Source organism: Podarcis gaigeae (assembly GCF_964106915.1).
Source record: "Podarcis gaigeae genome assembly, chromosome: 1".
In the NCBI taxonomy this organism is placed as follows: domain Eukaryota; kingdom Metazoa; phylum Chordata; class Lepidosauria; order Squamata; family Lacertidae; genus Podarcis; species Podarcis gaigeae.
Window position 1 is genome coordinate 79,344,282 of NC_139678.1, and position 24,816 is coordinate 79,369,097.

Genomic DNA, 24,816 nt, shown 5'->3' on the forward strand with positions numbered 1-24,816 from the left:
TTATTTATTTCTATTTATTTATTTATGAAACATACATCCCGCCCTCACACAGGGTGGTACACAGCAATATAAAAACATGTTTTAAAATTTTAAAAAATTAAAAAGCACCAAAAGCAGTGCAGAACAATCATTAAAACAACTGGCTACACAAGAAAGTTTTAAGCAGCTGTATAGGCCTGTTGGCATAAAAATTCTTCAGGAGACTTCCATGAAAATTAAAAGTGAAGGTGGCTTGCCAAATCTGTGCTTGAAGAGGGCTCCACAGCATTGGACAGGCGACACTAAATGCCCAACATCTAGTTGGGGCCAATTGGGGGACAATTAACAGCACTCCTCCAGGTGATCTCAGTGATCTGTGTTGTGTGTCTGTAGGCATCCTGTAAGAGGGCTAGATGGGAACAAGGGCACAATTATTGTGCCAGCAGTTTGGCTATTTAACAAATTTTTGCTGCCCAACACTAAGCTGGCTATGTGAGGAATGTAATCATGCTGCCTCTCACGTAAGCAGCCTCATTCATTCATTCATTCATTCAGTCAGTCAGTCAGTCCAGCCTCCTCCACTTCCTCAGCAGCCAGACGTATTTCACTTACCATTGGGCTCTCGCGGTGAGCTCCCGCACCCCAGCCGCATGACAATGGGCGCATAAGCCAGCTTTCCCTCCACGCAGTGCTTCCGGATGCTGTCGAGAATGTTGAGGGGGAAGTGGATGTGCAGGTCACACAGGAACACAATACTGCTGCCATCCTGAGGGATCAAAGAGTGGCACAGACAAGCCATGACAATCAGGTATGAAGCAGTCTTGGGAACAGCTATCCCCTTTGCCCTCGGTCCTCACCTCTATGGCGTCAACCCCGGCCTGCAGTCCTGCTGAGCGCTCAAAGTTTCCTGTGCGCTTCAAGTATTGGTATCTGTGAAGAAGATGCACACCAGTGAAATAGGTGCAGAGATTCTCTCTTGTGTGTGTCTCTCTGTCTCTCTCTCTTTGTGTGTGTAAGCCCAAAGTTGTGGGGTTGTTTTTGCATCTTTTGAAACCTGGTTCTAACCACCAGGGACTTCCAAATACCAGAAAGATGAAAACAGATATGAGTCCCACCAGCTGAAGGAAAACACCAAACTACAATCAAGGCAGGCTAGAGAAAGTTACATATTTTTAGTTGATTAAATGATATACCTTTAACTCAACTGAATTAAGTATATTTAAATAAATTTGCATGCTACCCTAGCCTCAACGTGGATACATTTTAGAGCTGTTGAAAGGGTTGCAATACTTTGCAATTTAATGGGGGGAAATAGATTATTCCTTCTTTTTTAGAAGGGAACATCAATATTTTCTTGTTCTTTATTAGTAACATGCTTGAATGAAAAGAGACTCAGCAAATGAATAACTGTCCTTTAACTTTGAGGCCCACTAGTTAAAGTGGTCTGTCACTGATTAATCAACTATGCTTGCACACCTAATTGGGAAGAAGTACCATGAAATTCAGAGGGATTACTTACAGGCAAACATGCAAAGGATCTCGTTTAAAATGCAAAGTTTAAAGTCCATTACAGTGCAAATCTATGTATGCCAATTCAGAAGTAATGCCATTCTTTTCAGTGGGGTGCACTCTCTAGTGTGCTAAGAGTTGCAGTCTTAATTTACCAATGAAACTGATTGAAACTTGAAGCCATAAGGATATTATTTGCAGATTAAGTAATCAGGTTGGTATTTGGTCACAACTCATAAAGCAAAGACATCATCATAACACAGACTGAATGGAGAAATGGATGTAGCAAGGGCAGTGTGTACACAGACACAACATGCTTAATAGGGCATCGGATTTCAGCAGGCATGGTTCTATCGTTGCCCCCTCTGTCCATACACACATGATCTAGGGCATTTCTGCTTTTGCCATTTGCTCTTCAAGCCTCATGTTTACAGACAGCTAAAAAGCAGGCTAGTCATGCACAGTACTGAAAAGTCTGGAGAGGAAATAAAGCTGTAGATAATTTACATGGCTTTATTTATCTACCTAGCGGCCAACTGTACCCACTGTATCATCCAAAGTAATGCGCTTGGATATCATTATTGGTCCAGCTCAGAAATCAAGCAGCGGTGGCTTCAAGACTTGAGTTGTGCAAGCACAGAAACTTAATGAGACAGGCTCCAGAGCTTCCAATGTTCCTTGCATTACCTGGGCAGGTGAGCTTCCTGAAGTGCCTTCTCCACATCCATGTCGTCACTATCAAAGTCTACCAGGATAACGTTGAAGTTGGCATCCTTGGTGTTCAAGTATAGGTTAGACATGTCTGAGATGAACTGCTGTACCCAGCGTGCTTGGTTTTTAACTGTGCAAGTTATGAAAACAGGCCGTTAGCATTTGTAAGCATGCTCAGTCCATGTTGATGGGGGAGCATCTTCATGACAAAAGACTCGTATGATCTATGTGGACACATATCAGCAGTGGCAAGAGAATAACACTCTCAGCATGTGTTTCAAGCATAGCCAAGACTTCAGTGGCATTCAGCCTGTGGCAATTCAGCATTCAGCGAGCAGAAGAAGGGAATAATTACATAGTGAGTGAATACAAATATATAGTTAAGAGCAGCCCTGCTGGGTCAGACCAAAGGCCCAGTCAGTCCAGCAACCTGCTGTTTCCCACAGGGGCTAACCAGATGCCTCTGCAAAGTCCACAAGCAGAACCTGAGTACATTAGCATTCTCCCACAGCTGTTCCCCAGCAAATGGTTCTCAGAGACATGCTGTCTCTGATCCTGGACTCGGATGTAGTATACATCCATCATGATAGCCGTGACAGCTTTATCCTCCAGCATGAGGATATCCTCCCAACACTTACACTTACACAGAATTTGTCAGGTTAATGCCCATCCCCCTAGTTTGGAGAGCATCTCTAGGAGCTCTTTGCAATTCCTTTTTGTCTTTAGCATCCTGAAACATTGGGTATTACCCCCAAACGTAGCCACCTCGCTGCTCACCCTTAACTCCAGATCATGGCATATATTTGGCACATCCACATTCTCATCACAGAATATGGTTTTTGTATGTGTAAACAGTCACAAATTTTAATTAATTTGCCACAGGTTTTATCTTTCTCCCAGCGGTACAGGACTTGCCTTGTTGCTTTTTTTTTGGGGGGGGGGGGGGACATGGTACACAGAGCTGTCTGACTATAAGTAAGTGAAACACCATGGCCTCTTCACTGTCTATTTGTTGGGGGAAAGCCAGAATGCCTCACATCTGTATTCTGTAGTAGTCTTATAGTTTACAAAATGAGGAAATCTTGTGGGAGGGAGGGATCTTATGGGAAGTTCAGTTCCTGAACTAGCTTCCCAACTGGGGTATGGATAAAGATATTTCCCATGTGATTTTCCCAAAGAGGTACACCTGGTGCTGATAATACAGTCTTTGTAGTGTCAGGTTAAGATGTTTTTATTTATCAAGGGATTCTAAAGGGTTACGTTGCCTCACCCTGTTTTTAGTTTCTATAGTCTTATAGCCTGTCCATTTGTCCACTGTCATAAAGGAAGTTGTTTTTGTTATATTTTGTATGAAATGTGTATGGTACACAGAATCAACAGGATGAATGGCAGCTCAGATATATTGTAAAAAAACAACAACACACACACACAAAACATCTTCTCATTTCATCTGTCACCCGAGTGCCCCAGGGAACAACAGTGGAGAGGCAGCAACGCTGTCCCTTGAGTAACCCATAAATTGGGCCAAGGTCCCAAGCAAATCTTTCTTGGTCTAAAGACATGCCCTTACCCCCTGCCCTGAGAAATGAAGGCAGAATGAATGAAGGATCGCTGCCTGCAATATGCAGACTCAACCCAATTTCCCCTCTGGTAAAACAAGTTTTGCAGGCGGCTGCATTGTTATAAAGAAACTGCAAAACATGTCTGAGCAGGGGTGACGGTAAAACAAAAGGAATATATGTATACAGCAGGGGAAAGGAAGGCATCTCTCAAACCACTTTCAGCACACTTTTTTTAAAAAAGCCACTGTTGGTGGTTGCCAGTCTTGTTTTGCCACCCGCCCTTCATTCCACTAGTCCCTAAAAAAGCAGCCATTTATTTATGGGACAGTCCCTTACCTGGCACCACAAAATGCACCATAACATTGTGCCTCCAGCTAAGCCGCAGAGGTCGGCACAGGATGGGCTTCCCATAGAGCAGGCTCCAGGCACTAGGTGATGGCTGAGATTCAGTGGACACCGTCGCAGGCCCCTCGGGGTTCACTTCAGTGCTGTCCTCTGATTTTCCCTGGTGCAGCAGGACATAGATGTACTCTGAGAGCCGCACAGTCCTCTGGCCTCTCTCCATCAGCTCCAGCTCTATCAGGTATCTGTTGCCCCGGGCCGTGTCTCGCCTCTTCTCCACATTGATGATCCTCAAGAGGGTGTAGATGCTGTGAGTGGGAGAATGGAAAGCTGACGCAGTCCCGGCCTAGACCAAATACCCTCATCGCAAGAAGCTACCTTGCACCAGGATCACATTCAGACCGTACATTTAAAGTATATAGGATCCCCAATACAACAAGAATAAATTTATTATTTATAACCCCCCCCCATCTGCCTGGGTTTCCCCAGCCTCACAGAGCTAGCCTTAGCAAACTACAGTTCCCAGGATTCTTTGGGAACTGTCTAGTCTTGACTGGCTGTGGCTCTCTAGGGTTTCAGGCAGGGAAGGGTCTTTTCCCATCATCTGCTCCCTGAACTGCCACTTTGAATGGGAGACACCAGGGACTGAACCTGAGGTACTGCGTGCACGGTATGTGCTCTCACTGGGGCCCTTCCCCACTCCAGGAACGCTTCTCCTTGTTTTAGGATCTGTAGGGGCAGATTAGGAGACGCCCCGATGCACACAGAATGCTGCCCTAGCAGCTACAGGGAATACAGGAACAATAATCTTTTTGCATAGGCTAACCCTGCTCCAAACAGGCCTAATCAGCAGAAACAGGGTCTATGAAAGCAGGAGTTCCACAGCTCTCTCAGAGGGGGATTCTTTAGGCATTTCCATAAATGGGGAGGCCTTCAATAAAGCAGCAGGTTGTTTGTGTGCCTCACAACTTAACAGAGGTAGGAGGAACAAGGGCATACGTTTGTGAGAAGTGGGACTTAGGAGAATCTGCTGGTAGTTGAGAAGTAGTAGTTCTGGCTGGATCGAACTAGAGGCCGACTTCTGCTTTACAGCAAGCAGAAAGACTAAGTAGAAGCCTGATTTCTCAGAGTCCTTCTGTGCAAACCTTATCTGTTTTGTCACAATTACCCCAAGAGTTCATCTGCCCCTCCGTTTCCCAGGGGTAGTGTTAGGCCTCAGCTACTATTCAATTCAGTTATATCTGCTGATTTACCCCCTTGCCCACTGATCAGAGGAGAGCTTCCAGCTGTCCTAAGTGAATGCAACATCTTCCCAAAGAGTAAGCTCTTTTACTCTCTGTATGTCTCCTGAGCGGAAGGGGTGGGCATGGGGTCCGCATTTCAGCCCTTGCCTATTGTATAGACACTGTCCCCTCCACACCCCAGTTCTCCCTTCCTACCCGCCATTCTTCTCGTTGAGCTTCTCCATATACTGAGCCACCACGTCCACCACCTCGCTCTCGCTCAGCTGCAGGTTTCCCGAGACGTTGCACCGGAGGTCGTTCCAGTCCGAGCGCAGCAGCTCGAAATCCACGGGGCTGACGCTGAACGTCCTCTGCCAATTGATGGAGTCCTCCAGCCAGCTCTGCTGCAGCTCAGAGTTCTCGTAGCTGTAATCGGACAGCTCCTCCTCAGCCTCCTCCCCCAGGGCCTTCTCTGGGCCCTCCTCCTGCTGGGACTCCGTCATCTCAGACATCCGCAGGAAGGAAGTCACTCGCACGCCTTCAGGCAGCACCACCTCAGAGGAATTGTAATCCAGGGTGGTCCTCGCCGCAGTGGTGACCTCAAAGGTTTCTTGGCTGAAGAGCCCTTCTGCAGGCAGGCTCAAGGCACTGGGCCGCACCCTCTGCTTCCTTCGGGCCTTGGGGGCCTCTTGGTCATACAGCTGCTCCCATTTCCTGCTGGCCCGCTGGCTTTTCCTTTTGGAAGGGTCTGTTTCTTTGGAGGCATTGCCAGTGAGCCAAGGGGTCCTATGGCCAGGGATGGTGTGCAGCTTGCTGGAGGGAGCAGGCCGCCGCTGAGGGAGCCTGGAGTTCAATTGCACCTTCCTGGGCAGTTTGGGGTAGAGAAAGACTCCGGGGAAAGCCTCCTTTTGGGACGGGGCCTTCTTCTTGCTGGGCTGCAGCCGCGTCACGTACACCTTGTCTGGGGGCTTCTTGGTCTCTTTCTTGGGCTGCCCCTCCTCCTTCGGGCTCTGCTGTTTGGCCTTCCCAGCAAAGAAAGGCATAGAGAGGCGAGGCTGGAGGCCGAGGGAGCTGCCTCGCTTAGGTGGCAACAGCAGCCCCAGCTCGCCCTCCTTCCTTCCGGCCTCTTTGTCCTCCTCATTCTGCGCCCAGCTGAGGGACCGGCCATAGAGAACCACCTGCTCCCCAAAAGGGGCTGCCTTCTCGTAGGCCTGGGATGCCTTTGACTGAGTCACAGGACTCTGGCTTGGTCCAGTGTTTGTACCTGTAGAAACAGGCTGCCCAGTCAGGGTCCCCTCTTCATTAAACCTCTTTTGCTTCTGGTTGAAGGCATAGTAGTCCATGTCATTCCCATAATCCTTTGTGACAAGGGGCTTCTCTTTCCTCTGAAGCCCTGTGAACACATTTGGATCCAGAACACCCGGGCTCTTGTCCTTGTCCTCAGGGAGTGGGTTGGTGGGCTCAGGACTGTCGGCTCCTTCTTCCTCCTCTTCAAGAAAATCTAGAAAATAACCAGCAGCAGAGCAGATAAAGTCTCATGGGTAACAGGCCCAAGTGCAGGGGAAACTCGAAGGCAAGAAGGGTTTGGAGGACTCTAAGGCAAGAGGCAGCTGAGGAAGGAAGGGGTTGGGGGAAGGCCTGGAACAGAAAGCAGGGGAGGGTGAGTATTGGGTACTGGTAAGCAAAGTCTCTGTGTACCACCATGGCATGAGGTCAGACCCTGAAATAGATTGGGAAAAGTGCAGGCTGTGTCTGTGAATGTCTCTAGTATTGAGGGAGTGATGCTTTGTCTGAGCATGCATGGTTCCTCCATGTCTAGCTGCCCTTTCCTCAGGGCCTCCTGTTATGTTCTCTGGCCTACACATCCCTAATGACCTTTCTTTCCCTACCCCTGGTGCTGGTCAGCACAGTCTGTAGGATCAAAATTAACTAAATGACTTCATGCAAAATGGGAAAATGTGTACACGCCGTGCGGATTTGAATAATTAATTTTAAACGCATAATTTGGGTCTCTTTGGGACTTAACAAGGCATTTGGATGGCATAGCCCTGCCCTCATCCTTTGTACATTTCAACCAGATGAATCGAGAGAGAATTTCCTCCATACTAAGTAGTAAAAATCACATAAATTAACTGAGGAGAGTCAAGGCTGCATATCAAAGGGATGGCAAAGGTCTAATATTCTTGCTGCTACAAACAAGATTTGGAGTGGGCGGGGGGAGTACTGATTGCATTTCAAGGTATTCACTAGCTTGGTCTCAGCACAGATGGGCCCTTGGACAGCTTGCCTCTGGATTGCAGAGGTCGCCTGCAGAGGTCGAGGTGGGAGAGAGGCATTTTGTCAGCAGAGATTAGGAAGCTGCTAAAGATACCAGAAAACTCCCCACAGAACATGGCAAGAACCAGATACTCTTCTTCCCAGGTGTTCAGTGGTGGCAGTGACTTTCTCCATGCCCCTTTTAATGGAGGTAGCCAGGGCATAAACCCCAAGAATTCCAGTCTTTGGCAATAGGTACCGTATTTTTCGGTGTATAACTTGACCCCTATTTTTTGGGACTCCAAATAAAGAAATCCCCCATATGCACTCTCCGTGTATAAGACGACCCCCAATTTTAAACTTGAAAAAATAGGGGGGGATATAGTCTTATACACAAAAAATACAGTATATCTCATGGCAGCTTTCTTGCATGGGAGCCACAAGGGAAATCAAAGCGACAAAAAATAAAGAATCTTTGTAAATGCATTCAGGAGCCAGGCTAGTGAATAGCTGCCCGCAGTTACTCTCCCACCCTCACCAAGCAATCTGTTGCCGTGACACAACCTGCCTGGGACTCCAGTCCCTGTAAGTGGGTGGCACAACAGACTTGCTTGTTCTAACACCACCGAAACACACAGAATCACAGAATTGTGGAGTTGCAAGGGACCCCGGGGGTCATCTAATCTAACCCCCGGCAATGCAGAAATCACAGCTAGAGAATCCCTGACGGATTCTAGCCTCATAAACACACACACACTTCAGAAGCTGCTCATAAAATGGACAGAGATCAGAGTGTGGTTCCTGCCCGATTGGAGGAAGCTGTATTTCCCAAAGACTACTTACTCTCAGGATTCAGGAAGAGAAAGGCTCTCTGGTGTGGATCTTCCTCCTCCTCTTCCTCTTCGTCCATCTTCATGTATTTGTAAAAGCCAAATCTGGAGGGCCAAGCAACAAGTCTCAGATAACACACAGACACACACACACACCTGTGTTGCTCAAGGATAAGCCTGGGGGCTTTTGCTTAGCAGGGAATCCTTGTAAGAGGCACCCAGCCTACTTTTTTGCAGATTCCAAAGGGACATACTACTGTAGTCAGTTGTGGTAAAAACAACAGTCTGGTGGCACTTTGAAGACTACCAGTGCATTGTAGTATAAGCTTTTTGGGGCCCTGTTAGATGCATGAAGTAGTCTCTTATGGAGGTAGACAGCGGCAGACATATACATAATATTGATGGCAAGAGTCTCTTCTTGAAGTTGAGCTTCAGAGCCCCTTCGTAGAAGAGACCACAAATTGGCCATGTTTGCCACAGAGTTGCATGCAGTTGAAACAGATTACAAAATGGAAGGTGGGAGGTAACACTAAAGCCAGAGACTTGACTTTGAAATATCCCGAACAGCATCAAGATCAATGGATTATGCCATTATGACTCAGAGCAGTTATGGATGTCAGGGAAAGAGGGCCAATAAATGTGAACTGAGTTCTCTTCCCCTCTTGCCAATTCCAATTGAGCCGCAACAGAAAGTTCCTTCCCTAGGTTGACTACTTTGTAGTTGCTGTAAAATTTCTCATCCCCAATGGCAAACAACAGTGACCAACTCACAGAGGGTCAGGTTCACCACCAACCCTTCTATGGTCCTAGGGTCCCCATTCATGTTTGCTGCACCTTAGATTTCACATTTAACACTTAATCTGCCAGGAGATTGCAATCTCTCCACCCCCAACAAAGTACATCTGATGGGTTTCTGATAGCTCTTGCCAGTCAGCTTCCTTACTGCCCTTCCTGGTTCACACTTACTTTTCCAAGTAGAGCGGAGACTCCCTGTAGAAGCATTTGTTCTCCGTCTCCATGTGCGTAAGCCGGGTGAAATCATTGGGGTAAACAAATGAGAGGTAGACCTGTGGGAGGGGCAACCTGGTGAGAAGAGTCACAGCAAAGTAGGTATGTTTCCACTTCCTACAGGTGGAGGAGGAAAGGGGTGAATTATACTGGGCAGGAAGGAGAAGCTGCTCCTGGGGCCCATCCCAGAAAACACATGGCGGCAGGCCGTGGGCACGAACACAACCAGCTGGACCCAGGAGCGGTGAGAATTGCACACGCCTAAACATTGTGACGTAGATTCTGAAATCTGCCTTTGTGGTTTTTTTATTTATTCAGAATCAAGCTCCCACCACTGCATTCTGTGCTTGATAGGAATCAAAGAAGCTTTTGGTCGGGTTACAAGTGCTCAGCTGGCAGCCAGCACAGTTATTTACCCATTCCCTTCTTTGTCCCTGCCCCATCCTTCTATCTTGCCCCCAACTCCCCATCTTTTATGGTGCACTAGCTTCAAGTTCAGTCCCTGTTATTAAAAAAAAAAATCTGCTAATGCTGCTGGCCAAAATGACCCAGCAATAATGTCTTTTGAATTTGGTTCCCAGAGCACTGCAGGCATAGCCTGCCCCCCACCCCCCACTGCAGGGCAATGTGCTGTGTTACAGGTGCATAGGAATGAGCAATGGCAAAAGTAGTGGAGATACTTCTCCATGGACAGAGAGAAAGCTAGGCTATAAAGCCCATATGGGGACACTTACAAACTGCAGGCCCTGATAGCGGGCAATAGGGAAATCCTTCACCACGTACGTGGGGCTGTAAGCACAGGGCACCAGCACATTCTCCACGTGGGACGGCTCGATCTGGGGAGCTGAGATAAAGGCAGTTAAGCAAGAGGAAGAAGCCACAGGATCAAACCCAGAGGTTCCTGAGTCCACCTGCCTAGACTGTTACTCTCTGGACTGCTACATAAATACCAGACATTCTTCTCCCTGGCATCTAGTATTCCATGAAGAGGGTTTGTTTTGTTTTTGTTGTTTGTAACACTCATTCATGTGATCTCCTGATTTGTTTTTTTAGTGGAAGAGTCCAGAACAAGCTTAAGGGCGAGGCAGATAGGCCTAGGATTTCTGCTAGGAGTGCGTGTGAGTGTGAGGAGGTTCAGTGTCCTGCATAGCTCAATTCTCATCACTGCTAGAAAATCAGAATTAATGTTAAGTAGTAAAACTTGTAGAACAAATTATTAAAAATAAGCTAATTTGCATGATTTTTTTTAAATGCTAATTTTATACTTGTTAAAAGTATCCATTCTCAGCACTAGCACATAATTTTATGTTGCTAGGCACAGGCACTGTAGATAGCCTGGGCTGAATTAATTCACAATGACTGTTATATCTTGGAGGTCTTCTGCTTTTGATCTAGACTGTAAGCCACCATCTCCCCAAGAGGTCATTATAGTGTTACTCAACATTCCTGGAGACTGAGAACCATCTTCTGTCAACATACCTTCTTTTGAGACCAGGATTAATCCAGTCTTGTTGGAAAAATCGACTCCCTTCCCCATCTCAAAAGTCTCACTTTTGGCAAATGCAAAGGTGATCATCTTGTCTCATAGTTTCAGATCAATAAATATCCTGTATGAATGCCTCCTTCATCCTATTGCTGCAGACACTGATATTTAGCTAGCTCTCCACTGACTGACTGCTCTTTCTATCCTGCATCAAAACACAGTAAGGGAGATACAATGCTCCCCAAACATGTTTCTTTCATGGGTAGGCTGCTTCCAAACAAATATGCTCTTTCTTGAGCTCCACCAATTTCCCCTCCTTACAGCGAAGGGAGCCAACACAGGGGGCTGGACTAGATGACTTTCGGGGTCCCTTGCAACTCTACAGTTCTGATTCTATGACAATATGCTGAAGATGTTGTTGGACTACAACTCCCCAACATGTTCCCTTTTCCAGCTACTCCACCCTTCGTTCTTGGAAGGTGTTGTTGCAGGAGAAGGATCGTGAGCAACATCATGGCAGAGGTGTTTCTAGGAGTAAGGTGAAACTGTGAAGCTCCCTTGTTATTTCTGCTACTGGTTGGTGCTGCAGGTTGTTCAAGTAATTTTGTTACGTTTATAGAAATGTGATTTTTCTGGTATGTTGTTATATTTTGGTTTTCCTATGTTATGATGAAATTGCTACTATGCAATTGCTTTGCAACAATATTATAACATTGTTTTTGTAGTGTTTCTTTGAAATGCATCCCTGTTTCTTTGTTGTAACCTGCTTCGAGTGGGAAAGCGGCAGACAAATAAAATGAATGAATGAATGAATGAATGATCACTGGCCCTTTTGGCTTAGGCTGGGGGCACTGTAGTCCAACAACACCTGGAGGACACCATGTTGTCCATCGCTGTCATTAGAGTTTGGGACGGGAGGGCAGTGTTAGCAAAAGCTAGAAGGAGGCATCTTGACCCAATGCCAAAGCTCTTGCCCAAACTGAGACCACTTATGCATGCATAAGCATAAACCCCCACGCCCCTGCTAATATAGGCAACGCCACAAGTGCCTCTTCATTCTTCCCTCCCTGCCCACCTCCATTCCTCTTCCTCTACTGCAATGGCAAGCAAACAGACTTCACTGGAAGACCTTTCTCACTTACTGAGGAAGAAAGTGTCCCGAGGGTCAGGCTTCAGCATATCTGCTCCATGCTCATCTCTCTGCGCACCCCAGAGGTAGCTGCCAGAGTGGCTGGCGAGGGACTGAGGCACATGCCCCACCTCATTCATTTTCAGGCTGGATTCATCTGAAGGGGAGGAGAGGAGAAGGAAGAGAGGGGTCAGAGAGGGTGGGTGACTAGTGAAGGGCAAATTCACATCTATAGTTATAGCAGCAGCGCTGGATTTTTGTCTCCAGGATTTCCCACAAATGTCAGGTGTAGCTATCAAGGAAGGAAGAAAGCACATCTTGGGTGAATTAGGGTGTGTGTGTGTGTGGTTGGTTATGTTTCTGGGTGCAAGATATACGTATGCCCAAGACCCCTGGAGGCCTTGCTATGTTATTAAACCCAAGAAGAAGGTAGGAAGGAAAAACGCTGCTTTAAATATCTCAATTCTTCAAGAGGAATACATGGCTTTTTTGGAGCATCATGACTGTGTTTTGGATTAGGCACCGATATGGCTTCTCTCAAGAGCCAAGTCTGGAGCAAAACAGTTATAAGGCTTCTGAGATGGAAAGCTATATCTAATACGTAGCGGCCACATCAAGGCCATTATATGCTCTACACAGAGACCTTCCGTCATAGGCTCCAACTGTCGGAAGCAGCATAAAATCTCTATCCAGCCTCCCAGTCTTGCCTCTGCTCCAGAGGGAATTAGCACCCTCCGTTTCCTTAAAGAGAACCCTGTGCCAACTGTGTCAGTTAGACAACCACCTAATCTCAACCGAGCAAAGGTCAAAAGCAGCTCATGCCATCCCAGGCCTGGCAGCTCACAGATCTCCAGATGCCTCTCATTTACCCACTTCTAAATACGCCACCAGGGTTAGTCTGAAAATATTTGAGCCTCTGAACAAACAGAAAGCAAAGCAAGGAGTAATTTCTCCAGGGATACAAGTGTTCAGAAAGGCAAAGCACAGCCCTGCCTCCTGCAAGAAACGACAAGACTGCCAGGAACGACATCATCGGTGTCTGGGAGGAACGAAATGCCATATCAATTAAGTGCTGGCTGCCTCTAATGTCATGTTTATTAGATGAGGCTGTCTGTTTGCACAGATCCGTACTAGGTAACTAAAGCAAGGCGAGCACAGAAGTGCAAGAAATTAGAAGGGCTGCCCTCCGCTGCTATCTCTTCATCTGTCTTCCCACTCAATCCTAGTAAGCAGAGGGGAAAACACAGTCACCTGATACGGCAGAGTCACAGTACAGAAAAACAGAGCTGGCCAAAGACTCCACAAGCCTAGCTATAATGATATGGCGCTCATGGGGAAAACATCAGCGCTGCGGTTACATGAGGGGAGGCACTTTTGTGGCTCTATGGCTCACAGCTGTAATACAGGGTGGTTGTTCTCAGTTCTAGCCAAAGCCTTCCTGGATAAACTTTCAGAACTGGTAAAGCAAGAGAGCTAAAGGCACCTCAGAACTCACACATCAACTGACAGACTAAATGATCTGTTAAACTGGGCTGGTGAATAAGGCCAGAAGACATACTGTGCTCGCAAAAAACTAAAAAGCCAAGCAGAATATTCCTAAGAGGGCTATTCGGCTAATTATCAAGGAGCTAATTTTCAAAGGGCAGCTCTTTTGATAAAATTTTATGGCAATTCCTTTTATTTAACTCTGCCGCCACCTCCAGTATTCCAGCACTGTGCTCTCTTCTGAAATGGCAAGCTCTTTTTACGTAATAAACTCTGAATTGCACCACTGCGCCCAGACACACTTCACTCGCAATGCAGCTTGAAAAAAGCTGGGGGCAGAGACACACACCATCAGCTGGGATTGTGCAACAGCCAGGGCTAGCTTCTGCTATTAGCCTTAAGCAGAAGGCATTAGTAGAAAGGAGCTTGTGAAGACTGCATAAAAAAGCACCAATTACTTTTAAAAGAAAAGGAAAAAGGGGGGAAAGACTTTGATGTAGATTCTAAGTTAAGCAAGTTCATGGAAGGAGTTTCCTGCGTCTCTTCTCCCCTTACCCCTCTGCAAAGTCTCCTGATCCATGGGGGATGGGATGGTGGGGGTGGGGGTGGGGGTGGGGGTGGGGGTGGGGACTCTGGTGGAGAGAGGCTGGTAAAGTTTCCTCCCTTAAGCTAACTTGTGAAGCAATTCCTCCTTCCTGCAGCAGCTCCATCCCTAATTGTTCGGCAGGGCCTCCCAACCTCCCAGAGGGGCATTTTGAGGAGGCACAGTGAAAACGACAGAGAAAAAAAGGATGGGGACTTTCCCTTCCATTAGGTTCCTTGATCATTTATCTTAGGAGGATCAAAGGCTTTAGGATTGTATCCAATGACATCATCCTGTTCACACGAAGGGCTTCTGCCTGTGGGACAGAACTTCTCTTCTCTCTCCTTAGCAAGGGGGTTTCTGTCAAGACCAGTTTGTGCCTTTTGAATGAGGCATAACCTTCGGTGTGAAAAAACAACAACCCTCAGCGGCAGAGTGCTAAACACTATTAGATCGTGAAGTCACAGCAGACAACACCATTTCCTTGTGTGCTGCTCTGAAGGCGATCAGGCGGAAAACTGCCTGCCCTGAGAGCAACCGGCAGCACCTAATGCCATTTCGATTCCTCCTAAGCAAGGGGTGCAGGTTTCAGCCAAAGTGCTTAGCACAGCAAAAAGTCAGCTTAGCAATCAGGTTGACTCTTCACCTGGCGAAAACTGGAGGGTTCAAATGTGGGGGTGGGGAGGGGAAAAGGGCAGGGGAGGCTCAAATTGTGGCTTCACACTGCAACGCCAGAGCAGCAGACATTCGCACTCAACTCTCCCGAGTTCTCTGTTCAATCAGTAAATAAGACAAGCCTCTTTTAAAACAGAAAGGGAAGGGAGAGGAAAATATAAAAGGGAAGAACTATGTAGCACATACTGGAGAAGTTAATTGCACTGTGTATCATTCTATTGAAAAGAGCAATGGCTTGCTCACACAGCCCGGTTGCCTGGGACAAGGGAGAGGAATGGCAACATTAACTCTCTTTTCTTGTGTCAGCACAGCCTGTGCATGGTCTGCTGGAAGAAAGGCAGATGTACCCATCACTAAGTACAGGTGGTTCTCACTTGCTTGCGATTTTTTTGCTGTCAAGATAACTTGTGTTTGGGGACAGGGTAAAATCTACATCAGGCATTTCTGATTGTCCCCTGAGGAAGGGGAAACAAACATAAATGATTTTATTATTGCGGCCATTCCCTATTTGTACATAATTTACCTACCTAGTGCTCTCATGACAGCCTTGGTCAAGGAAGTTACGTTACATTCAGAGACTGAGCAGTGCTTTCTACATAGTGCTCACAAAGGGTCCTCCGGGGTGCCCTCCCGGCGGCACACCCCACACTTTTCCCGACGGCGATGGACTGGCACATGCCAGCTGCGTCCCTCCTGGGAGGGATATATTTGCTGGGGCAGCATGCCCTGTGCTGCTTGCCCTACCCACTTGGGATGCCCCACCCCATGGCATGGCGCACGCACGCACACACCACCACTCCAGGCACTGGTGGGGGTTGCTATACTGGCATGTTTTTGTATTCTGTGGTCCCACTGAGACTAGAGAAAAAGTAAAGAAGAACACCTCCTCCCAACCGGATGAACAGCAGAAGAGGGCAGAGTGAGGAATTTCAATGCAAGCCTCAGCTGACAAAAGCCTGGAAAGTTCCCTGTTGCCTAGGTTAACTGCAGACAAAAGGGTTCTGCTGATGTAAAACTAGCTTATGATGTTGACCAGATATTCCAAAATGATGAGCAGGAACTTGAGGAATTCAATATTTGCAAAGCCCAATATAACTGTCTTGATCCACACCTCCCAGACTAACGTGCAGGGTGCAAGTTAAGCTAGCCGGCAGCTTTTGCACTTTCTGAATGGTCTGGTGCAGTTATTGGCTCAAACCAAAACACATATAAAATGCATATTTTGATAGAAAATAGGCTTAGAATATTTTGAGGGGGAAATATATTTTAAAATGCATATTTAAATGTGAATTTTCTTGCATATCTTACACACACACACACACACACACACACACACTTTAATACAGAAACAGGGCCAGAACGAACATCTGGGTGGGTGGATAGATTCATTAAGTGACACAGACTGGAAATGTGGAAGGCTTGGTTACTAATAGTGGATGTCGGAGACGCAAGAGCTAACAAATGAGCAACTCTAGGAGTAAGGGGTGGGACCTTCAAGCAGGTCCTTGTATAAACCCAAATTATCCAGATAAACCATCTCTGCTTGATTTGGCAAATGTTTCCTCCCTCAGTATTGTTCCTATAATGCTAATAACAAGAGTCCTTCAAGGTAAGCCTTGGTAGCAAAAAACAAAAAATCAAATAAGCATCCTAATAAACCAGAGCAACAATTCTGAAAGCTTTCAACCTATGCTGTGATTAAAGTTTTCCCGGCTATGGCAAGAGAAAAGATGCTTTTGACACAATGAAAGCAACCCCAGTCTCTAATTCCCCAGGTTGAATGCTAAAATTGATGCTTTCAACAATGCTTAATATATATTTCCAGCTTCCATTCCTTTCCCCAGGCAGTCTACAGTAAATAAGACACAAATATAAAACATACTTATTTTCATTTCCCCCTTTTGGGCATTTGCCCTAAAATTTACTAGACAGTAGCACACAAGCACTTAATGACACAAAAATAAGAAGTATGATATAAGAACATTTGTGCTGTAACACAAGAGCCAACCAAGCCTTCATGCTCTAAAGCATGCAAAAGGCAACCATAAAAGTCGCCTCACTCTTACTTACAAAAATACGCCTCCTGGATTTTCAAGTCACATCTGTTTAGTTCACTGACATGGCAGGATTTCCACTCATGCCACCTGACTGGAGCTGATACAGTTGCAGGAAAGCAAGAAGTGGCAGAAAAGCAAGAATTTACTCAATTGGTCAGTGCTCAAATCCAGACTCTGGAAGCATTTCCCAATATGACACAAGGTAGAAAATGGACCCAAGCTGGTGGAAATTCAAGATGACATTATCTGAGGTGGCCTGAGAGAACACGTCAGAACAAGGGACAGGCAAAGGACTTGGCAAGCATTTGAATAAGGACTTAGCCATACTTATCTTTCCTCTGCATTTTGCAGGCATGGTCCACCATTTAAAGTTTCATGCCCGTGTCCTTTTTTGCTTTTTGCTCCAGAGCTTTCCCTGCAAAAACCTGCTCTTTAAAGCTCAATTGGAGCAAGCATCAATCTGTGGAAAACTCAAGTTGATGTTTCCTTTGATTTAGCTTTAAAGAGCAGGCTTTTGTGGAGGAAGTTTGGGGCAAACAAAAAACAAAAAACCCAGCTGCTTAGCTAAAGAGCAGGGCAAAAGGTAAGTGTGAAGAAGCCCTAAAGTGACTTATTTTCAATGGGTAGCAGAAGGTAGAGTTTGCAGAACCAGCTAATTACTAGAAGAAACAACAATATATAAGATAAAGGGCATGATATGTGTATGCTAAGTGAATTAATTTGACTCGGGAGGACTGTGGATACATTGAATTATATAGACTATAAAAATACATGAATGAAGCTAATGCTGTAATATATTCTACTGATCATTGCTGATTATCATAATGTTTTATGTTGCCTGCATGTGTGCATATGCGTTCTTAAAAGAAAACACAATACGTTTTTTATTTTAACAAAGAAGCGGGGCAGGCCGTTCACTTTTTGTGGGGGGAGACTGGATGGGCACCTCTTCTGTCAAATACGCAAGCCATTTGGATCTAGGAGAGCTCTTTGCATCTACCATTAAAGGCCTGTCTCTGTCAAAAATTCTTCACCACAGCTTTCAAACATCCCTTTTGGGAAAAGTGTGCTACACACAGAAATGACAGGCTGTTTGGTGAGTGAGTGTAGGTCAGCTGTTCAGAGTCTCTTCATACAGAGTATAGAAAGGTAAATGGGGTAAGGAAAAGTAGGAGAGGCTGGATAGCTCTGGCCAGGGCTGAGGATGAATCACTTCCATCAGTGGAAGAGATTCTAGTTACTCCTACAATCCTATGCAGACAGCATCCTGAAAGGTGTATAGTACCTATGACTGTTGTAGCACCAGCAGTGTCAGTCTGCTAGTCTGAAAGATGCAGCATAATCACATGGTAAGATATAGCCTCTGACATTCATGCCATGGTGACTTCCAGGTTAGACTGTACTAACACTATGACTTAGCTCGGGTCTAGCCAATTAGTGCCCTCCAATGTAGTTGCTGGATTGCAGATCCCCTGACCATTGGCCATGCAGGCTGGGACTGATGGGATTTAGGAGTCCAAGAACATCTACACGGCACTCTGGGTCAGCTGCATGCGCCAAAATGAAACTGCTATGTGCATTTATGGGCACATCTTAGGAGCCCCTTCCGACATCTAAGAATATGCAGAGATTATTGTTGATGGTTATCTGTGCAGCAGCTAAGAATACACTACAAAGAGATCACATTGTAGCCTTTCCCCCTAAAAGATGACACCGTCTCTTCCAACTCCACGTGCAATCACTCCTTCTTAATAACTGTCCTGCAGCCAAGGAAGGAGTTTGCAGCCAAAGAGCAAGATAACAAGAAAATCACTCCTCATGGGGCACAAAGCTGCAGATCAGAGGGTAGAGGAGAAAACTCACAGTGACTGATGTATCTGGAAGGAAATATCCCCCCACAGCACATCCATCTTGCAGGCACTTCTGTCAATAGCCCAATTGCCACTATTCCTCTCGTGCCAATCGAGCCCTCGTGCTTCTGTACCAAAGGAGGCTGACTTGCCCAACCCCTCCACCTTATCTCCACCTTCCACGGGATACTTAATTACAGGCGCCTTGTGTATTGAGTGCCAGGCAGGGATCTATTCATCAAGCGCCTCCTGCTGCCGGGCCAGGTTATGAGGAGGGAAGCGGAAGATCTATGGATTTAATTAAACTCGGCACTATCCATCCCTGCTTACAAGACAGGTGCTCATAAGTCAGCTCTGGAAGCACCAGCTGACGGGTATTTGCCAAGGGTGCTCTTCTGCTGGCCTCTTGCTTTTCACTCTGAGATGGAGCAAGACACAAGGGGGAAAGGGCAGCAAGAGCCCTGGGAAAAGAAGAGCAAGGCGGCGACTGCTTATACAATATATATGCCCAGTATGCACATGCCCGGTAAAGTCTATACACACTCCCAAACTCCCTTTGCCTTTTCATGAAGGATCACAGCTGCCTGCTCTCTTATTTTTAGCTTTTCCTTCCTGCAACACACACACACACACACACACACACACGTACATGTCGTGATTACAGTTCTTTGCTGGCTCAGTTGCTTGATTCATCTGGGACTATTTTTCTAAGTGTATTTATCACCCCACAGACGTGGAGCAATGGACCAGCTCTTGGCTTGTGCACTAAAAAAAAGTGAATACTGAGAGCTAAGCAGTTGCAGGCAGTTATATACCGAAGATCTAGTGCACTGGTTCTCAAACTCTTTTTCTCTGGGCCACATTTTCAGAATGAAAATTTGCTTGTGCCACACCGATTTATTTTTAAATGATAAGAAATACATCAGAAAACAAAAAGAAGCAACTCCTAACAGTGCTTGATTTATAACATAGAACACAACTACTTTATAATATGATCATGGGACATCCAGAAAGTATAAACAATGCAGCTCCGTAAGAACATTAATTATTCCCAAAATATAATTATAAACAAGCCTCTTACATATGTACCTTAAATATGTATACAAACTCAATGAGATGTGTGAGCTTGCTTATGCCAGGTAATCTCATTTATATTAGGTCCAGTTTGAGACAAACACACTCTCATCTCCTCATCAATACAAAGAAGCCTTTGCCTTTTCTGATCTTTTCATATGCAAATCTCTATTCACAACCATATGTCATGGAGAACTGCAGAAGAATAGCCAATGCTCGTGAAGAGAGGCATGCATATTGTTTCTGGCTGTATGTATGTATGCATAATATTTTTACACTATACTATGCTATATTATACTACACTTAAATGTTCAAATGCTTCTTTGATTGTCCTTGAATTTTCTTGCTACACTTGCCATTCACTCCTGCCACAGCAGTGTGGCACAATACACCCTTTGAGAACCACTGGTCTAGTGAAAGGGCGTTGGACTAAATGACTTCAAAGGGAATTTTCAGCCCCGCACATTACAATTTCTGCCCTCTTTTTGGGGGGAGAAAAACCCCACACATTTAGACCTCTGATGTATCTACTCAGAACCCTCCCCCCCGAGTTTAGAGGTTTCCTGCCCTACAGTGCAATCATATAGACATTTACTCAAAAGTACGCCCAAAGCTCAGTTCAATGGGATTTACTCCCAAGAAGGTGTGCACACTAATTCTCTATCCTCCATAAAGTACAAAGAAGCAAGGAGCCTTAGCAGAGTTCAATGACACATTCCAGCCAAGCAAAAACACTCAAGTGCAAAGCCAGAACCTTTGCAAAGTGTGGCCTGGAGACAGGGTGCCTGATAGTACAATGGTGCTTTTTGGCATGACAATGGGAGGTCTCAATACATGGACAGCCAATGAACTCTACAGGATCGTGCTGGCACGCTCTTTTCTTTACGCGTGCACCAACTACACACATTGCAGGTTGCAGGAGGAATCCTGCATCAAGCTAAGGCTGCAAAGCCTCAGGGGGGAGGGGCGCCTACCTGTATAGAGTGAAATGTAGGGTGAATCGATGACCTCAAACTTGAAGCTGGGCAGAAAAACACGCCACTGAAAGAGACAAGAGAGTGATAAAGAAAGGTCAGTCTATATATGCATGTATTGTGTGTGCTCCTGCATGTGGGGGAAAGGAAGTTTGCGGAAGACCAGCTGGTAGGAATGTGAGTGGGGAGGAATTCAGGAGAGTCCAGAAGGCAGGCTGCTAAAGTTCCCATTCAATGCCTATTTCACACCGGCTGGTGACTGTTTCTGCCCCATGTGGCTCTTCATCTGCTCTCTGGCGCAACACCTTGGGAGAACATGTTGCATGGAAGAAGTGTGTGCTCCACACCCAGCCAGAAGCCTGCTGTTCCTTGGGAATGTGGCACTTTGGGGCTGAGCCCAAGAATCAGGTGGCACTGCCCACCATAGCCAGCAGGTGTGAATCAACTACAGAGATAACAAACTGAGTCACTGCACTGATCCGATAACAGCTTTTTAGTGTTACTAGCTAGTCTGGCCTGGCCACACCCTGCCATTGGGTCAAGAACATGCAATTCTGCTGAATCGTCCTGATCCTTTTCTTGATAATGGGCAACAGTCAACTATATTTTACTTGGAGCAGGCCCAATGAAATGACTGAACATGATTAAGTTAGTTAAACTTGGTTGAATAACACCCAGTATTATTTTTGGTTGTTCTCTAACCTGCAGACAACTTGGGCAGCTGTTACTCAACAACTGCCAGGAACACAGTCATCTTAAAACATATTAGCACTTTTTCTTTCCATTTTTTTTTACAGGAACATTGTATTTTCTGAGCACTCAGCCAATTTCTTTCTTTCTTTTGCTGGGGAAGTGAGAAGTGAGTGCTGTGTGGAATGAAGTTGCCCAAGTGTCACACTGTCTGGATAGTGCCTGGGTCATCAATATGATGGGTGCCTCCTCCACTGCCCAATATGTGCCATTTGGTGAACTTTTTCAATAAGTTCTATTATATTTTAACTCTTCCTTAAAAATATATATTAGAAAACCCAGCAGTCCTCATGCAGGATACACATGCAGCCATTTAAAACATCAACACAAAAGGACCCTCTTAGCCTCACCACATAATGAGCCTCCTCTACAAGCATGTTTGTGTGTTAATAAATTATTTGCAGGCCATATGCTTTATTTTATTAATTTTATTTCTATACTGCCCTTTGCCTTAGCATCACAGGGAGGTATACCTCCCCTCTCCAGCAATGAAGCACAATTACAAACTGTTTGGGAGATGCTTCTGAGCTCTCTGACATTCAGCTGAACCCTTGTTCCTTCTTTTGAGTGAGGAACTGTAACATGCTGTGGCTTTCTATTAAAAGGGTAAGCAAAGGGTACCTACACAAGTAGTAAAAGAAAAAAGAAAAGAAAAGGTGTTGGAGGGCAACTCCACCAAAAGGCTGAACCCAGCTCTTCTCTCATTCAGAGTAGGAGCAATGGGATCAGTGAACCAAACACTGATTCAGTTGACTGAACTGCCCTTCCCCCACTTGCCCATGTGCATTTGGTTCTTTTAAAAGCAAAGCACAATTTTTATGTTAAAAAGCTGAAAAGCTGTTCTGGGTAAGCAAGAGTTGTTTTGTAATGTCACTGGCACCAGCCAATCAGAACTGTGCATACCCAGCTTCTGCTGTGAACACACACAGGACTGGGAGGGAAGATGCTATTTTTTTAACAAATCCAAAGAGTGTGCGCACACTTCCATAGCAGGCTCGCCATTCAAATTATGCATGTCCCTGAGAGGAAGCGCTTCTGTACCATCATTGTAAGGAACACAGCCCAGGATTTTAGCAGAGGAGAGTCAAACAGCTGCTATTCAGGCTCACTGCTAATATTTCTGTAGCTAAGTAGACATACTGTTTTGCTACGTAACAGTTTGTAATGTCGAAACACGAAGTAGTTTTAATAAAGGCTGCTTCCTTTTCTCCTGCAGCAGGCTGGAGATTTATTATTGTTAATCGGGGTGCCTGGAAGGCCTCTGTAATGACTGACAAGCTTTCCAACATCGTGTAAAGTGGCAAAAGCAGTAATGTGTCAATGTTCATCTGTCTAGTTTACACACTTGCTTTTAGACAGGCCCATATGCTGTTCATTCTGCACATTTAGTACTTACGTAGACATGCTAAATAGCTGATGAGCAGGAAGAACAACCTTGCATGCGTACGTGCTTCATATCCATCAAAGCAACCAGACAATTGGTGCATAATACTTTAAAGCAAAGATAAATCCCATCTGGTAATTTTTTTTTCCATATTCCCTGCTCTCTGGGTGTTACACCTGCCAGGGTGACCTAGAATCCTTTTGGCAGAGACTCCACAGCAGAGACAGGCAGCCATTGGGAAGGAAGAGCATTTGCACTGAGTGGCTCTTCTTCCTTTTAATTTAGATGTGGGATGAATGGAGCCTCTTTAAAAAGACTAATATTTCACCTCCAGCAGCCTGCTGTGCAGCAAAGGCTTCTGTAAAGGGAACACAGCTCCTCTGAGAGGCATGAAAATGAGTCTATTTTAAAGTTTCTAGGAGATGGGAGACATTTTATCTTGAGAATAAAAGAGTTTAAGAAATTACCAGCTAGGAAGACCCTCTCATACTCCCTTCTGGCTCTTTCCCCAGAGAAGGACACAATTAATTTTAAGGAGAAAAGACTTTTCTCCTCAAGCTCTGAGGAAAATGAGAAAAATGGTCTAAGGAATAATCTTCCTCCCTCCCTCTGCTTTACTGTAAAGCAGATTCAGGAAGTTTAAATGGTGGAAAACATGTTTCATTCTGCTAGCTTTGGGGGGCAAATATGTACCTTTGGGTGCCTCATGGCCAGATGCTTTTTCCTCAACTGGTAATCTGCAAACTAGTCCTGAGTTAATAAGAGCCGTTTCAAAATTGACCAGTGAAAGCTGTGCTAAAGATGTCTTTTTGACTATAAAGGCTTCTTTGACGGGGATGGAAGGTTTATTTACTGTCAAGATTTTTAGTCAAGAGAGCACAAAACAGAAGGCTTCTTGGCCTTTTTTTGGCTAAGATAAAGTGTAGGTCTGTTTCTATTTTTCAAAACAAGTTTAATATTCCTACCAGGTGCTCTGTACCTTAAAGTGGGGGGAGGCTTGAGAGGGATTTATTTACTCACACCAACTTCCACATGGTCTGAGCCACGGTCATCCTGCTTGTGGAGGAGCTCGAAGTAATAGCGCCTAGAGGAAAGGACACTGTGTGGGAAGCAAAGGAGATCATTAGAAAACAGCAAGCATACTTCCAAGGTTACATGAATTCGAGGACTGCCATGCTGTTGTCCCTGAGGAACTCTCAGCTACAGCAGATGCTGGAGGGCTGCGGAACAGAAATCTTAGGTGAATGAAACTGGTGAATGAAGCCAGTTTCCACCCACACTCTTCCACACTGACTCTTCGGCAATAAGTATTGCCTCTTTCCAGGATCTCTCAAACACCATGATCTAGCTGGAAAATGCACTCCATACCAAAGAGTGGAATTCAACAGCACACTAAGGCGATTGTTCTATCTCTGCAAGCATTTCTGCTTGCCTGATCTCCCCTCTCCTTTCCCCATGGGCTGTCCTAGGGGTTCTTCCAACCCTCCTGAGCAGCTCTGGGAAGGACACAGAGGGAGTGGAGAAAGTCCCATTGCAGGACTTTTTATGCTAACTTCTTATAGTGCAATAACTTAGCTGAATCTGGGCCAAAAGTGTGCTCACCCACCACATATCAATGCTCCAAACACAGAAAGAATTGCGAATGAGTGTGCAAAATCACCCAATGTTCCACAATGTATTTATCATGGCATCAATCACATTTTCACAGAATTAGGAGCAATTTAGCAGTGGCTGGTGTGAGGGAAAGAGGAAGAAGATGGTGTTGCAGTGGCCAAGCACTTGAGCTGTAATCTGAAAAGTCAAGTGGTTCAAACAGCATCTCAGGCACAAACATTCCAGCCCCACCTCCCCTCAGTCCCTCAAAGTCAGCTCTCTCCCTGCTTTCCTTCTGAAATGTAAGGGCAACAACAACAATCTGTTTTGCAGCATGGTTGTAAGGATCACTGAATGCT

At 45.6% G+C, this 24,816-nt stretch overlaps 1 protein-coding gene across 6 annotated transcripts in view; it reads right to left on the reverse strand.

Annotated features, from left to right (window-relative positions):
• The window catches only part of B4GALNT4 (beta-1,4-N-acetyl-galactosaminyltransferase 4), a 165,628-nt gene that overhangs the window by 6,884 nt on the left and 133,928 nt on the right, over positions 1 to 24,816 (reverse strand). For all 6 annotated transcript variants that reach the window (XM_083756136.1, XM_083756138.1, XM_083756140.1 and 3 more), the window contains 11 exons: positions 23,885 to 23,963; positions 20,731 to 20,797; positions 12,046 to 12,189; positions 10,155 to 10,264; positions 9,379 to 9,479; positions 8,426 to 8,517; positions 5,543 to 6,827; positions 4,098 to 4,411; positions 2,176 to 2,329; positions 837 to 909; positions 592 to 745 (listed from right to left, as the gene is read on the reverse strand). In XM_083756136.1, the coding sequence (XP_083612262.1) occupies positions 592 to 745; positions 837 to 909; positions 2,176 to 2,329; positions 4,098 to 4,411; positions 5,543 to 6,827; positions 8,426 to 8,517; positions 9,379 to 9,479; positions 10,155 to 10,264; positions 12,046 to 12,189; positions 20,731 to 20,797; positions 23,885 to 23,963 (2,573 nt within the window). The remainder of the gene's footprint in view (positions 1 to 591; positions 746 to 836; positions 910 to 2,175; positions 2,330 to 4,097; positions 4,412 to 5,542; positions 6,828 to 8,425; positions 8,518 to 9,378; positions 9,480 to 10,154; positions 10,265 to 12,045; positions 12,190 to 20,730; positions 20,798 to 23,884; positions 23,964 to 24,816) is intronic.